Genomic DNA, 15,831 nt, shown 5'->3' with positions numbered 1-15,831 from the left:
CTTACTTGACATGAGTGTACAGTACCAGCGTAGTTTGGTTGAGTGCTTTAATGGAGTTTAGTTTTAGACTGGGATTTCTTTGTGGTGCGTTGTGGGAACACACTGCACAACAACGATGTACCAGATAATGTAGGTCATTTTTGTAGTAGTTAATAATATTAATAATGTCCAAACTTTTTAGTTTTAGTGCACCGTAGGTACCTCCTCTAAAACCCACTGATATACTATGCCGCAGCAATGATCTTGTAACTTTTCTTTTACAACGTTTGGTTATTTGAGTTAAATCCAATGTATCGAATAAAGATAGTATTTGATTGCACCTACATTCAATCGGGACTTAAAATTCCCCCTAGTGTACTCTTATCCAGCCAGCGACTTACTTACTGCCTCAGAGCAAAACACTTAATGGTCTTTTCTTATGGGAGCCAAGTGATTATATCTTCCAATTCCATAAGATGCCACTTTCCCACCTCCGTATACCCTTGATGTCCGTATTAGAATTCTGGACTTGGTGCCTATTCTGAAATGATAAATGTATGGATGATGCCAAATTTATAGTAGCTCAGTTTGATGTAGCCATGAATGTAGCACCTATCCACTTAGTTTTGTATTCAGGGTCAGGAACTATTTTGTAATGCAGGTCGATGCTCTGCTTCCTGCATAAAGTAAGTCATGATCATGGCACCCTTAACTTGTCAATAAGTTCAAACTGTGTAATGTTGATAGGGTTAACCAAGGCCTCGGTCTGATGCTCCTTTCACATCGTCCCAGTAATAAATGTTTCCTACACCTTACAGAATATCGGGAAGAAGATGACGTGCCAGGAATTCATCAATAACCTGGAAGGGTTAAATGGAGGACAAGATTTCCCCCGAGACCTCCTAAAGGTAGGTCCTGTTGCTTTGCCTCATTCAATAATTTGCCAGTGATTGTGTACGGGTGATAGAGGATCATGTCTGGAGGCCCTCAAATGTAAAATAATGAGGGCCTCAATGGCGTGAGTGAAACAAGACTGTGGATAGACTGGTCCAATGGCCTGTCATGTGAAAGAGGAGACTTCTATTGCACCAGGTAACACAAAACGCGATATTAGCTCCACTCTGTTCGAATGACAATCCGATCCCTTCAGCCGTCAGACAGCACTTGCCTCGGCCATTCAGCCCACGTTAACCTGATATTTGTTAACCTGATATTCTGAATGACTTACAACCGAATGACAAACGTTCTACCCTGGTATTAATTAGTGCTAGGTAGGTTCTGTCATTGGAGACCGGGTATAAAGGTCTTGGGACTTTGCCTCAAAGTGAAACATCAGACCACACAAGCATAGAAGGTTCTATTACAGTCCACTTATATTATGGCAGCTGCTGTGGTCTATGGTGAACTATGCAAACTATTTGTTGCTACTAGTTCTTCAGTTAGTACACTGCAAAAACATTAGACATATTGTAATATTCTTAATGTCTTTTTTGTTTACTTGAGGGCCGTCAAGTTTTTAGGTATCATTTTCTCTAAGAGGATATGGATTATAGGCAAGGGATACTGCAGTTTAATGAACCTGCAGTATTTTCACCATCAGCAAATATTGCAATCATCTCAGTGACCTGCCAATATTGCACCAATAGAAAGCAACACTTCCTGCTGCTTAATCTCTTCCCACGGTCATTCTGAGATGTCCGGTGTTGGCACACTCGGTGTGGCTGAAGCTTACTCCCTTGCTGGGCGAACCAGAGCACAGCCCTGCTGGCCATAAGCTCCACTGCCCAAGAAAATAGGAAATTAGCATGTTCTGCCAAGACTCCGTCTCACTGTTCATCATTTAATGAAATAATATCCCCCCCTCCTGTCTAATTAAAAAGAACACACACCTAGCTCTCACAGCAAATTTCTTGCATCGACTAGCGTTTGGCAATAACACCCGTTGGCATTGGACATGGCCAAATGGTGGGCAGGATGACGATCTCCAGGCAAAGCAAAATGCCCTTACTGTGCCTCCTCGGCATCGCCTGGTGCCAGCTTGGATAAGTCATCTTAGCTTCTCTTCTTTCTCCTTTAGTCTTTTGGGAATTTGCTTCATGGCTTTAGTTTGGCTCTGTAGAGAATGGGACTGTACTGTGTTGTCTACAAAATTCTGACATGAGTTAATGTACATTTTGTGCATCTTTTCAGATCAGATATTTTCTGCATTTCAGATGAATAAATGCACAAAAGTATGTGGACACCCCTTCAAATGAGTTAATTCAGCTATTTCACCCACACCAGTTGTTGACAGCACACAGCCATGCAATCTCCATAAACAAAGATTGGCAGTAGAATGTCCTTACTAAAGAGCTCAGTGACTTTCAACGTGGCACTGTCATAGGATGCCACCTTTCCAACAAGTCAGTTTGTCAAATTTCTGGCCTGCTAGACCTGCCCCGGTCAGCTGTAAGTGCAGTTATTTTGAAGTGGAAACATCTAGGAGCAACAACGGCTCAGCCGTGAAGTGGTAGGTCACACAAGCTCACAGAACGGGACCGCAGAATGCTGAAGCGCATAGCATGCAACAATTGTCTGTCCTTGGTTGCACCACTCACTACCGAGTTCCAAACTGCCTCTGGAAGCAACGTCCTGTCTCTTATACACATCTAGATGTGTATAAGAGACAGTCCATGGTACAGCAGCTGCACACAAGCCTAAGATCACCATGCGCGACGCCAAGCGTCGGCTGGAGTGGCGTAAAGCTCGCCGCTATTGTACTCTAGAGCAGTGGAAATGCATTCTCTGGAGTGATGAACCGCGCTTCACCATCTGGCAGTCCGACAGACGAATCTGCGTTTGGCGGATACCAGGAGAAAGCTAATGCCCATGATGTTTGAATGAGATGTTCAACGAGCAGGTGTCCACATACTTTTGGTCATGTAGTGTATGTATAGTAACAATACAAATGCCAAGTATAGTCCATGACATTGAACATTTTGGTTGTGGACAATAGAAAGATTTGTACTTTATTCAACAAATAAAAAATGTTTTACTGATTAGTGGATGCCTCCTTATGAATAACTGGTTGTTCAAGGTGCAGTTATACGACCTTGAGACAACCTCTGCTATATCCTGGAGAGAAATTGGCATAGCTGCTCTGAGAATATTGATTGATGGCTTTGTCCTTTTAGGTGCTTCATGCTTGGGAATCACAGGACCCCCCCCCCCCCCCCCCCTACATATTGGTGACAAATGCACCTGCATCGAGTGCCAATTATCAGATAACAACATCAAAAACAGCAGTGCCTCACTGTGATGCAAGACATTAAATAAAGACTAGAAGTACTTGATCTAGCATATATCTTTCATACTTCATATGTGGAAACCCAGCAGAGCAGTAATCTGTTTTCTTAACTTTGTCCTATTGCTCTGGAATGTCTAGGACAAGATAAAATATTCACATTTTATCTATTTTGCAACCACACATATTTTTTCACCCCCTATTAATTCTCTGGCCCTAATTTATCAATATTGGTGTCCATAGTAAAACATTTTAAAATGTCCTTTTTAAATGTATATATGAATCATTTTAACAGGCCAAATAACAGTTGTAAAACTCAAAAAACACCCTGTAGCCTATTCACAACCATTAGTCATCTAATTTCACATTTAAAAAATAAAACTACTGCATTTGCAGAGACATCACTGGGGAAACCACTCGCTAAACTGGTGGCATATGAATGCGATTGAGTGTACTGGCACTGCAAACATTATTCACATGTTTAGCATTTCATGTCGTTGCTATCCTATGAAAGTATTTTGATTTTTTCTTCTGTATAACATAAGGCCATTTTGGATCATTTACAGATGTACATGACCTACGATAGGGTGATGGATGGCCTTTACACTCATCACTGAAATGTTCCGATCATGCCAGCTATCATATCAACACCGTCCTTTTGTAATGTCAAATATGAGATGTAGGGATGTATAGATCAGGGGATGTTCATTCAACAAACAAATGTATTAAAAATAAAAACAAATCACACTTACATAAGTATTCAGACCCTTTACTCATTACTTTGTTGAAGCACTTTTTGCAGCAATTACAGCCTTGAATCGTCTTGGATATGACGCTACAAGCTTTCCACGCCTGTATTTGGGGAGTTTCTCCCGCTCCTCTACTCAGATCCTCTCAAGCTTTGTCAGGTTGGATGGTTAGCGTTGCTGCACAGCTATTTTCAGGTCTCTCCGGATATGTTAGATCGGGTTCAAGTCTGGGCTCTGGCTGGGATACTCAAGGACATTCAGAACTCCTGCGTTGTCTTGGCTGTGTGCTTAGGGTCGGTGTCCTGTTTGACGGCGAACCTCAAACCCAGCCTGATGTCCTGAGCGCTCTGGAGAAGGTTTTCATCAAGGATCTCTGTACTTTTCTCCATTCGTCTTTCCTTCCGTCCTGACACCCCTACACCATGATGCTGCCACCACCATGCTTCACCGTAGGGATGGTACCAGATTTCCAGACGTGACGCTTGGCATTCAGGCCAAAGAGTTCAATCTTGGTTTCATCAGACCAGAGAATCTTGTTTCTCATGGTCTGATAGTTCATTAGCTGCCTTTTTGCAAACTGAAAGCGGGCTGTCATGTGCCTTTCTACTGAGTAGTGGCTTCTGTCTGGCCACTCTACTATACAGGCCTGATTGGTGGAGTGCTGCAGAGATGGGAAAACCTTCCAGAAGGACAACCATCTCCCGGCGGCCACCTCTGGGAAGAGTCTTGGTGGTTCCAAACTTCCATTTTAAGAATGATGGTGGCCACTGTTCTTGGGGACCGTTAATGCTGCAGACATTCTTTGGTACCCTTCGCCAGATCTGTGGCTCAACACAATCCTGTCTCGGAGCTCTACGGACAATTCCTTCAACCTCATGGCTTGGATCTTGCTCTGTCGTGCACTGTCAACTATGGGACCTTATATAGACAGGGGTGTGCCTTTCCAAATCATGTCCAATCAATTAATTTTACCACAGGTGGACTCCAAGTTGAAGAAACATCTCAAATATGATCAATGGAACCAGAATGCACATGAGCTCAATTTCGAGTCGAATAGCAAAGGGTCTGAATACTTATGTAAATAAGGTATTTCTGTAAAAGAAAATATATAAATTAGCAAAAATTTCAAACCTGTTTTCACATTGTCGTTATGGGGTATTGTGTGTAGATTGAGGGGGGAAAAATATGTAATCAATTTCAGATGGCTGTAATGTAACATTTTAAGAAAGTCCAGGGGTCTGAATACTTTCCGAATGAATAGGCAAGTCCATCTTAGCCCATTGCCTAATGGCAGAACTATCGATATCATAAAAAATATTCATTGTTTTCTATGGCCTCTATGGTAGTATGCTGCAGTTATTTCTATGGCTTCTGCTATGGTAATATTCTGCAGTTGTTTCTATGCCTTCTGCTATGGTAATATTCTGCAGTTGTTTCTATGGCTTCTGCTATGGTAATATTCTGCAGTTATTTCTATGGCTTCTGCTATGGTAGTATGCTGCAGTTATTTCTATGGCTTCTGCTATGGTAGTATTCTGCAGTTATTTCTATGGCTTCTGCTATGGTAGTATGCTGCAGTTATTTTCTATGGCTTCTGCTATGGTAAGTATGCTGCAGTTATTTCTATGGCTTCTGCTATGGTAATATTCTGCAGTTATTTCTATGGCTTCTGCTATGGTAATAATTCTGCAGTTATTTCTATGGCTTCTGCTATGGTAATATTCTGCAGTTATTTCTATGGCTTCTGCTATGGTAATATTCTGCAGTTGCTTGACTGGTTCCCCAAGTGACATCAGTCCATTGTTTCAGAATACCAAACATCCAAAAAAGTTCAAAAGTACTTTTGTAACTATTAGTTAAAAATAAAAATAAATCATAATGTTTACTGACAAACAGTACAATGGAGCCTGGTGACATGATACCTTGTTTCATATACACCCTTAAAAATGCCTACTGGATTAATGGGTGTGACAAACCTATATTTACACTGTGAAACAAAAGGAATATAAGCAGCATTATCTTGACATTTTGCGCTTATCCTTTGAATCCAGATGCTAGTTTGGTTTGAATACACCCGTGAGGTACTATGAAGTGGAGGTCCCTGAGTTTTCTGTTTGTGATCAGAAAAAAACTGTTCTCTACATTTTTATACCACAAAATAATCAAAAGCGGTATGCAGTGCGCTAATGGAAGTTTAGATGTATCACATCTGTTTAAATCATAGTTATGTTATTTTACAATTGTAGTTTTGTCAAAATAGTAATCTTTCGGTGTAGTTTTGACTAACTACATTTCAACAATGTGTGAAGGATCTAGCTCAGCCATTATAAATGTGATTGGTTGAATATTATTTTCCACACTAGCCGTTTTTGTTCCAATCTTCAGCTAGTTCACTTGCTGTAATTACAACCTTGGTCAAGGGTTTAGGTTACATGGAAGATTAAAGTACTATTTATTCTGGAGATTTCATGGCCTATTGGGAAAGGCTACCTAGTCAGTTGTTCAACTGAAATGTGTCTTCCACATTTAACCCAACCCCTCTGAATCAGAGAGGTGCGGTGGGCTGCCTTAATCGACATCCACGTCTTCGACGCCTGGGGCACAGCGGGTTAACTGCCTTGCTCAGGGGCAGAACGACATTAGTACCTTGTCAGCTCGGGGATTCGATCCAGCAACCTTCCGGTTACTGGCCCACTGTACCTTATTGTCTAGCTTCTGAATTTTTCTGCCATTTGTCACTAAAGGTTGACCCATCAGATAAACAGTAAACACATTTGACTTAGCTATGTTTAGAGATTTGATTCATGAGAAAGGCAAGGTAACCTGAGAGTTGTGAGTATTACAAGCATAGCCATTGTATGTAAATCAAGATGCCTCATATTGCATTTACCCGTTGGCACTTGGTGCATAGCAAAACATCAGCTTATGTAAGCAGAGGTAGCATTCCCTTAAGCTTGGCCAACACAGACTCCAGCATGACTCCTACAATATGATTGCTTGCATGGATGGACTGGTGGATAACATTTAGAAGGGAGAGGCGAATGCTAAATGTGTTGGCTTCTTGGTGTTTGAGTAGATGAGCAGATGAGTACATAAACTGGAGACATTTTGCAGTGTATAATCCTAACATGTACACAGCTTCATCTTAATCTCAGACACCCAGAACTAAAATCTTGCAGAATTGTCAGATGCTCGATTATGTTCTGGGGGAGATATATGATTTAAATATACTAAGAAGCAATGTTCCCTCAATTTGTTTTGCAACTGAGCAACATTTTAACATGGAAATAGCTGTTCTGTCATTCAGCCTACAGTAGCAGCCAATATGTGGTGTAAAATGTAGGCCTACATTCCATGAGACTTTTGGAAAACAAACAGGGATTGACATGAATGTTTATCTACATGTCCTTCAGACAAGGTGACTGAAAATGTTGTGTTTGATAAAAATACAACATTTATACCTTATAAAATACCTTAAAATACAACACTGCCCCTTTAAGAAATACAAAAGTTCTTTACCAGTTTAGTGCATGTCTATGGCCCAAATGTCGCCTCCCCTACTAACATTTGAATGATGCGAGCACTTGCAAAATCATGAATTGATTGTGCTGATGGAGTTGAGTAAACGTTAATTGAGGAGTCTTGTCAGGGGTTTAAGGATGATTAGTCTTGGCCGACAGCTGAAACCTCAATTTAGGGCAGTAGAATGATGTTAAATTGAATGACATTTAGTCTGACTCAAGAGTTTTTATTTACTAAATCTGTAGTTATTTACTAAATCTAGATCTTATGGTAATGCAAGAAATCGGAAAAAGATGGTGAGGGGAAACTGACACTCATGACCTAAAGCTTGAATCACAGAAATATGCTGGCTGTACTTTGTCTCTAAAATGTGTACAACCAGCTGTTTTCTTGGCTGGTGATTGTAACTGTTTTAAGTTTGTTTTAGTACATTGCTCAAAGAAACCTGGGTGCTCTACCAACTGGATGGATGTAACAAATCCACTAAAGTTTCAAGACCTTTTCGCCCTAAACGACTGTTTCCATTTGTGTGGCTGTTTTGAAGGGACCAAATTGTATTGTCTCTTGTCAACATTGTATGTTGATGTTGTATGAGTGAGTGTCGGTCAGTTGAATTCTACAAGTCCTGTAGTGTTTTTCTTCTACTCTGCTTAGCAAATGGGTCAGGGTTGAGTATATTTTCGTTCATGGTTGTTTTGCCTAAGGGAGCTCTACTGCTTTGGAAATGCTTAGTACTGGATGGAAGTGTCCATAATACCCCTGAATTTGTTCTCACTAGATGGACTTGATTCCTGGAGTGTTACATACCTTCTCCCTAGATTAGTACACTGATGTGTAAAAATAGAATGTGTATACTGCACACTCAGACAGGTAGAGCAGGTTGGCCAGATGCAAAAACTATTGCATGGTGTTCTGGACTGTTTAAGCGTAATATTAGATTCCCAGTAGCAGTGTCTGTGAGAATCAACCTCTAATATCCAAATGCTATTTGGTCCACACACTGTTGATTTGTCCTCTGTCACTGTCTGAAAGTCATTGGAATAGTAGTTCTGCAGTCTTCTCTGGTCCAGGAAAAAGCTGACACCAATGGCTTGTATTAGAAAGCATAACGTGCTGTTTGGTCGTGAGTTAACCTTCAGTCTGCCTTCGCTTTTTGGCCAAAGGCTCCATGTGATCGTCAAACAAGAGGATACATATGGAAATATGGGAGCTGTCTCTTGCTATATTAAACAGCGTCTATGTAGCTGTATTGCGTATCCCACTTATAGCCTCGATGTACTCCAGTTACGTAGTCTAATTTTGCTCCGGGTACTTGTGCAGTATGGCTCGTCAATGCAATTTGCTTAGTTGTTCATGTAATGACTTTCGTCGGTAGCTGGGTTAGAATGAAAAATCCTTCATACCTGGCTAGTTGTTGCCTTGAATATGACACTGATAATTTCATGGACTTTTTCATATTTATGATTCATCACTAGCATGCTGTAAAAGTTTTTAATGTTCATCTGATACTCAGTGATGTCATTCCTTCAGTTAGCCCCAAGGTTATAATGACCTTGTAAGCCAGGATTGTCTGCAGCACTTGCCATCTTCCATCCGTTACACAGTCGATAGCCCTATTCGGACGGGATGTACACTAGCACAAATCACCACATTTTGTCATTTTAATCCTGTCCTAATCTGCCATGTCAGTAATTTTGATTTGACAGGAAGGTTATCTTAGCACTAATAACCTGCTGTTTCTCAGGAAAGGTCCTCTGATAATTGATAAATCGCCAAATACGTCAGTTAATTAAATGATCTGCATACAGTTCATGGTTCATATTGATTCTGGTAGAATTTTCTGAACTGAAAGCCATTAATAGGCTATCCCTAGATAAGTTGAAATATCTTCACGCCTAGAACAGCCTCCAGGCTACTGTCATAACCGTCCATTTTGAATGAGAAAAAATCGATTGAATTACAGGGGGCAGTTTGGTAAACTAATCCGGTCCGACTCGTCCACTGGAAAAACAGACATGCTGGGGTAATAAATACATAGCCAACGTTCTATAAAATACTAGTCCTGTGTGAATAGGGCTTTTGTTTACAGATTTTTTTTCACCGCCTTCTCTGTTTTACTGGTATTCTTTTATTCACACTGTAAAAAATGGTTTAGTAGATTATCTAAATCCAGACATGCAATTTAGAAAGAATGGTTAATGGTTAACTGATTTGTATTGAACAGAGAGCCCCAAGTCAACTGCTGTTCAAAATCTACTAATACATTTAAAAAACAAGTTGATCAATTGCAATATACAGTTTGAATGCTTATAACGGGGCTTATTTCTTCATTTTTATCAGTGCGTTTTCCATTTAGTGGTTACTAAGCACTACCGTGTGAGCTGAGGTAACCCTTGGTGAGGTACATTTTGTCAAGGCTGGCTGAAAACAACTGAAGTGCAAAGTGGCAAGTTTTCTAATTATCTGGTGATTTACTCTTTCCAGAAATTTCCAGCCATCGGCTTTTACAGTAGCATTTCGATGTATCACATCAGCCGGAATAGGCATTTATGAGTTAGCCTACATCCTAATATTTAACCTGGCTACTTATCTTACTTTTAAGAACAAGCAGAACATATGGCCCCCTGTTCAATCAAACACAGATGAAGGAATGTGTATTCTCTATTGGAGGTGTTACCATGTTTTAAACCGATACATCCCACAATCTGCTCCTCTCACAGACATTGGATATTGAGGGAAACCATATCTGTGAACCCGCAGTGCTGATTTTTCTCTCTATCTGTGGTTGATCAAATTGGGGCCTTAGATTAATTCTGTAGCTCCCTAGATTTCCTCTCTAATAACTAGATGGCACACACCAGTCCATGGCCTGCTGTTGTGAATGTGTGTTTGCTCTAGAAAGGTAGGGTATTATGATGTCCGACTCCTCCATGTGAAGCCCTATATCCTCTGCATTAGCAGGGAGTCCAGATAGGTCCTGCGGACAGCACAGGATATTATTGAATTTTGCCTCGGTCGGTCACTCCAGTGCCTTAATAAACCCTGTCTAGTGGATGTGACCACAGGATTGGTCATCATTGTCTTGTTATTGGGTGCTGAGATGGTGCTACGCCACTTATAACTCTAAGTTAACTATCTAAGATGTGTCAGATAAATGATATCCAGCTTGGGGCTCCAGCTATGCATTTGGTTTGCTAACTAGCTATCTAAGCGGCTAGATGGCAAGATCAAGCTTCTTGGTTACAGCAGAGATAATCAATCCCTACCTGGATCAAGACCCCTGCTGCCTAAATTAGTTTTGTGCCTTGAAAAATAAAATGACATGTTTTTGGAAAGAAAATAGGGCCCCTTGTGTGCCCTATTGCCGGTAATACCATATACCCTGGTATGGTACAGGAACGGTATAAAAATCTGGATACTGGCCAACCCTATCGAAAGAGGTTTTGTTGTGGCCCTGAGCACACAGTGAGATCAAATATCAGGGGGATTAAAGGGGCAGGTTTTTGGGCCAACATTTTATGACCCTGGACAATGTTTTCACAGGAGCGCATCACTAAGCCTACATGCTTACCAATGTTCAGATGCTGACCTTCAGAACAGAGGAGCCGCTCAAATGTACCTTTATGTAATCAGACACTCATCGACATCCACAAAAGCTGCGATGACAGTTTGGGATCATCAGCACCTTAAATGGGTACAATACCAGGGTTTATACACTGAACAAAAATATAAACGCAACATGTAAAGTGTTGGTCCCATGTTTCATGAGCTGAAATAAAAGATCCCAGAAATGTTCCATATATATACAGTGGGGGGGGGAAAGTATTTGATCCCCTGCTGATTTTGTACGTTTGTCCACTGACAAAGAAATTATCAGTCTAATTTTAATGGTAGGTTTATTTGAAGAGTGAGAGACAAAAACATTWAAAAAAACGCATGTCAAAAATGTTATAAATTGATTTGCATTTTAATGAGGGAAATAAGTATTTGACCCCCTCTCATTCATAAAGATTTCTGCCTCCCAGGTGTCTTTTATACAGGTAACGAGCTGAGATTAGGAGCACACTCTTAAAGGGTGTGCTCCTAATCTCAGTTTGTTACCTATATAAAAGACACCTGTCCACAGAAGCAATCAGATTCCAAACTCTCCACCATGGCCAAGACCAAAGAGCTCTCCAAGGATGTCAGGGACAAGATTGTAGACCCTACACAAGGCTGGAATGGGCTACAAAACCATCGCCATGCAGCTTGGTGAGAAGGTGACAACAGTTGGTGCGATTATTCGCAAATGGAAGAAACACAAAAGAACTGTCACTCTCCCTCGGCCTGGGGCTCCATGCAAGATCTCACCTCGTGGAGTTGCAATGATCATGAGAACGGTGAGGAATCAGCCCAGAACTACACGGGAGGATCTTGTCAATGATCTCAAGGCAGCTGGGACCATAGTCACCAAGAAAACAATTGGTAATACACTACACCGTGAAGGACTGAAATCCTGCAGCGCCCGCAAGGTCCCCCTGCTCAAGAAAGCACATATACATGCCCGTCTGAAGTTTGCCAATGAACATCTGAATGATTCATAGGACAACTGGGTGAAAGTGTTGTGGTCAGATGAGACCAAAATGGAGCTCTTTGGCATCAACTCAACTCGCTGTGTTTGGAGGAGGAGGAATGCAGCCTATGACCCCAAGAATCCCCACCGTCAAACATGGAGGTGGAAACATTATGCTTTGGGGGTGTTTTTCTGCTAAGGGGACAGGACAACTTCACCGCATCAAAGGGACGATGGATTGGGCCATGTACCGTCAAATCTTGGGTGAGAACCTCCTTCCCTCAGCCAGGGCATTGAAAATGGGTCGTGGATGGGTATTCCAGCATGACAATGACCCAAAACATACGGCCAAGGCAACAAAGGAGTGGCTCAAGAAGAAGCACATTAAGGTCCTGGAGTGGCCTAGCCAGTCTCCACACCTTAATCCCATAGAAAATATGTGGAGGGAGCTGAAGGTTCGAGTTGCCAAACGTCAGCCTCAACCTTAATGACTTGGAGAAGATCTGCAAAGAGGAGTGGGACTAAATCCCTCCTGAGATGTGTGCAAACCTGGTGGCCAACTACAAGAAATGTCTGACCTCTGTGATTGCCAACAAGGGTTTTGCCACCAAGTACTAAGTCATGTTTTGCAGAGGGGTCAAATACTTATTTCCCTCATTAAAATGCAAATCAATTCATAACATTTTTGACATGCGTTTTTCTGATTTTTTTTGTTCTGTCTCTCACTGTTCAAATAAACCTACCATTAAAATTATAGACTGATAATTTCTTTGTCAGTGGGCAAACGTACAAAATCAGCAGGGTATCAATTACTTTTTACCCTCACTATATATATATATATATATATATATATATATATATATATATATATATATATATATACACACACAAAAGCTTATTTCTCTCAAATTTTGTTCACAAATTGGTTGGCATCCCTGTTAGTGAGCATTTTATCCTTTTGTCAAGGTAATCCATCCACTTGACAGGTGTGACATATCAAGAAGCTGATTTAAACGGCATGATCATTACACAGGTGCACCTTGTGCTGAGGACAATAAAAGGCCTTGCTTCCATTCAACCACAAGCATTAGTGAGGTCGGGCACTGATTTTAAGCCTGGCTCAGTCGGCATTCCAGTTCATCCCAAAGGTGTTCGATGGGGTTGCGGTCAGGGCTCTGTGCAGGCCAGTCAAGTTCTTCCACATAGATCTCAACAAACATTTCTGTATGGATCTTGCTTTGTGCACGTGGGCATGCTGAAACAGGAAAGGGCCTTCCCCAAACTGTTGCCACAAAGTTGGAAGCACAGAATTGTCTAGAATGTCATTGTATGCTGTAGTGTTCAGATTTCCCTTCACTGAAACTAAGGGGCCTAGCCCGAACCATGAAAAACCAAACTACCAAACTTTACAGTTGGCACTATGCTTTGGGGAAGGCAGCGTTCTCCTGGTATCCGTCAAACCCAATTTCATTCGCCGGACCGCCAGATGGTGAAGCGTGACTCATCACTCCAGAGAACGCGTTTCCATTGCTTCAGAACCTAATAGTGGCGAGCTTTACCCCACCCAGCCGACACTTGGCGTTACGCATGGTGTTCTTAGGCTTGTGTGCGGCTGCTCGGCCATGGATACCCATTTTATGAAGCTCCTGATGAACAGTTCATGTGCTGACGTTGCTTCCAGAGGCAGTTTGGGACTCTGTAGTGTGTTTTACACGCTCCGGCTCTCAGCGGTCCTGTTCTGTGAGCTTATGTGGCCTACCACTTCGCGGCTGAGCCGTTGTTGCTCCTAGACTTATCCACTTCACAGTAACAGCACTTACTGTTGACCTGGGGCAGCACTAGCAGGGCAAACATTTGACGAGATGATTTGTTGGAAGGTGGGATCCTTTGACGGCGTCAAGTGCAAAGTTACAGCTCTTCAGTAAGGCCATTCTACTGACAATATTTGTTTATGGAGATTGTATGGCTGTGTGCGATTTTTATTTGTATTTTTTTTATACACCTGTCAGGAACCTGTCTGGCTGAAATAGGTGAATCCACTAATTTGAAGGAGGGTCCACATACTTTGTGTATAAATAGCATATCATATTAACTTGTCATGGCGAAATGTGCATTTAAATCTTCGCAAATGTCTTCCCACCCAATGGCAAAATGTGTAGAATTGCAGGATATTTGCTGTAAAACTGAAAAATAAATGGTTCTGTAAAACATTTTATTCATCATACTTTCTCTGCTAACAGATTCCTCTGTACGTATTAAATAGTTTTTAATCCCCGCCCCCCCTGTCCGGACCTCACTAAAATTCACCCTGACTACAGCCCTAATAATCATCTATTGTTAATGTAGCATTTCAAACTTTGTATGCAGTTATAATCGCTGTATGCAATGGTTTTGACCTGCACTTAGTTGAAATGTTGTCGTTATTGCATTGAAGGAAGCTCTAGCGACAAGGACATTGATGGCACATCGAATCATAAACATTACTATAGTATTGAGGGCAGAGCCATCTATCTAATCTCCCGACACAGTAGCTCTCCCAAGAATCGTTTTGAGGGTCACTTTCGACATCTTTCTACTTTTACAGTAACATAGATATGATGAGCATCGCTCTGTGACTCCTTTCAGATGAAGTGCATGTAGGTGTAATGACTGGGGCATGGCTGTCGTTGACATGATCTCGGGATGAAAAGGTGAAACAAGCTATCACACACTCAATCATCTTTAGGTCTGAAAAGTGCTGAGAAAAAAACAATCATTAAGATTTAAATCCACAACCCCAGTTTAGATTGTTCGCTTACTGCTCCCGCATAACATGTTTCTTCTCAGTGTTTTGCTAAATATTTAGTTCATTTGTTTTGATGTACGTTTTTTTGGGAATGTCATTTTTGGACACTTCATTTCTAGTCTTGGGTTGAGTTTGACTTAACAGCAATTATAATGCTGTTTTGGGGTTATGTAGGCTATTTTTCATTGTTTTAGAATGCAAACATTATTTAGCTGTTAAATAATCAAATGGACTGTGGTGACCACTGAACCACTACTGAAAAACTGATTATCGAGTTAAAATGACACACTGGGGCCATAGTTGATATCTCTCACTGGCAGTGTTCCTGTGACAAACTCCAATTTTGGCTTCGACTTGGCTCTCAGATCTCAATCTGTGTCATAACGGCTTAGATCAACTGTGCAAAGAGACGCTGCTCCTCCTTTAGGTCAGAACTCTATCTCCCCCATCTCCATCCTCCTGCTAGGAAGAGACCCAGTCAGTGACTCATGACAGTGCACTTTCCTGAGAAGTTGAAAATGCCTTGAATTAATGGTTATCACTTAATTGATTGAATTTACTGTACAATAAAACAATTATGGAATACTTTTTTTTTCTCCCCACGTGTCATTGAAGCTTATATTAGTAATGCTCAGATTCTGTAGAAGCAAATGATGCATCTTTTTTTGACATTGTCGTTATCTCCACATGGGTCATATTACGCGGAACATTCTTTCCTCTTGGTAGGTGGTGTTTGAACAGTGCCTGTCATATTGGGATAGATTTAGCACAGCTAAGCCTCCCAGACACGTCCTTTTGTACTGTATGTTGGCAACGCAGGTGCCAGGGCCCTGTTATCATTTCTAAGAAAGGGCAAGTAAATAATGGAAAACCAGTGCCCCCTCCGTCAGACTAATTTTACAAATGTTTGAAATGTAATGTGCATTGAGGGTAAGTGGTGAAATGACTGAACATGTGACTG

General features: G+C 41.3%; 1 protein-coding gene across 7 annotated transcripts in view; it reads left to right on the top strand.

Annotated features, from left to right (window-relative positions):
• Positions 1-15,831, top strand: part of psd3l (pleckstrin and Sec7 domain containing 3, like) — a 144,810-nt gene that overhangs the window by 91,797 nt on the left and 37,182 nt on the right. For all 7 annotated transcript variants that reach the window (XM_023984628.1, XM_023984627.2, XM_070442883.1 and 4 more), the window contains one exon: positions 798-887. In XM_023984628.1, coding sequence (XP_023840396.1) covers positions 798-887 — 90 coding nt within the window. The remainder of the gene's footprint in view (positions 1-797; positions 888-15,831) is intronic.

The sequence above is a fragment of the Salvelinus sp. IW2-2015 genome, linkage group LG4q.1:29 (assembly GCF_002910315.2).
Source record: "Salvelinus sp. IW2-2015 linkage group LG4q.1:29, ASM291031v2, whole genome shotgun sequence".
Classification (NCBI taxonomy): Eukaryota; Metazoa; Chordata; class Actinopteri; order Salmoniformes; family Salmonidae; genus Salvelinus; species Salvelinus sp. IW2-2015.
The sequence above is the reverse complement of the archived record's forward strand: the minus strand, read 5'-3'. Positions and strand labels throughout refer to the sequence as shown.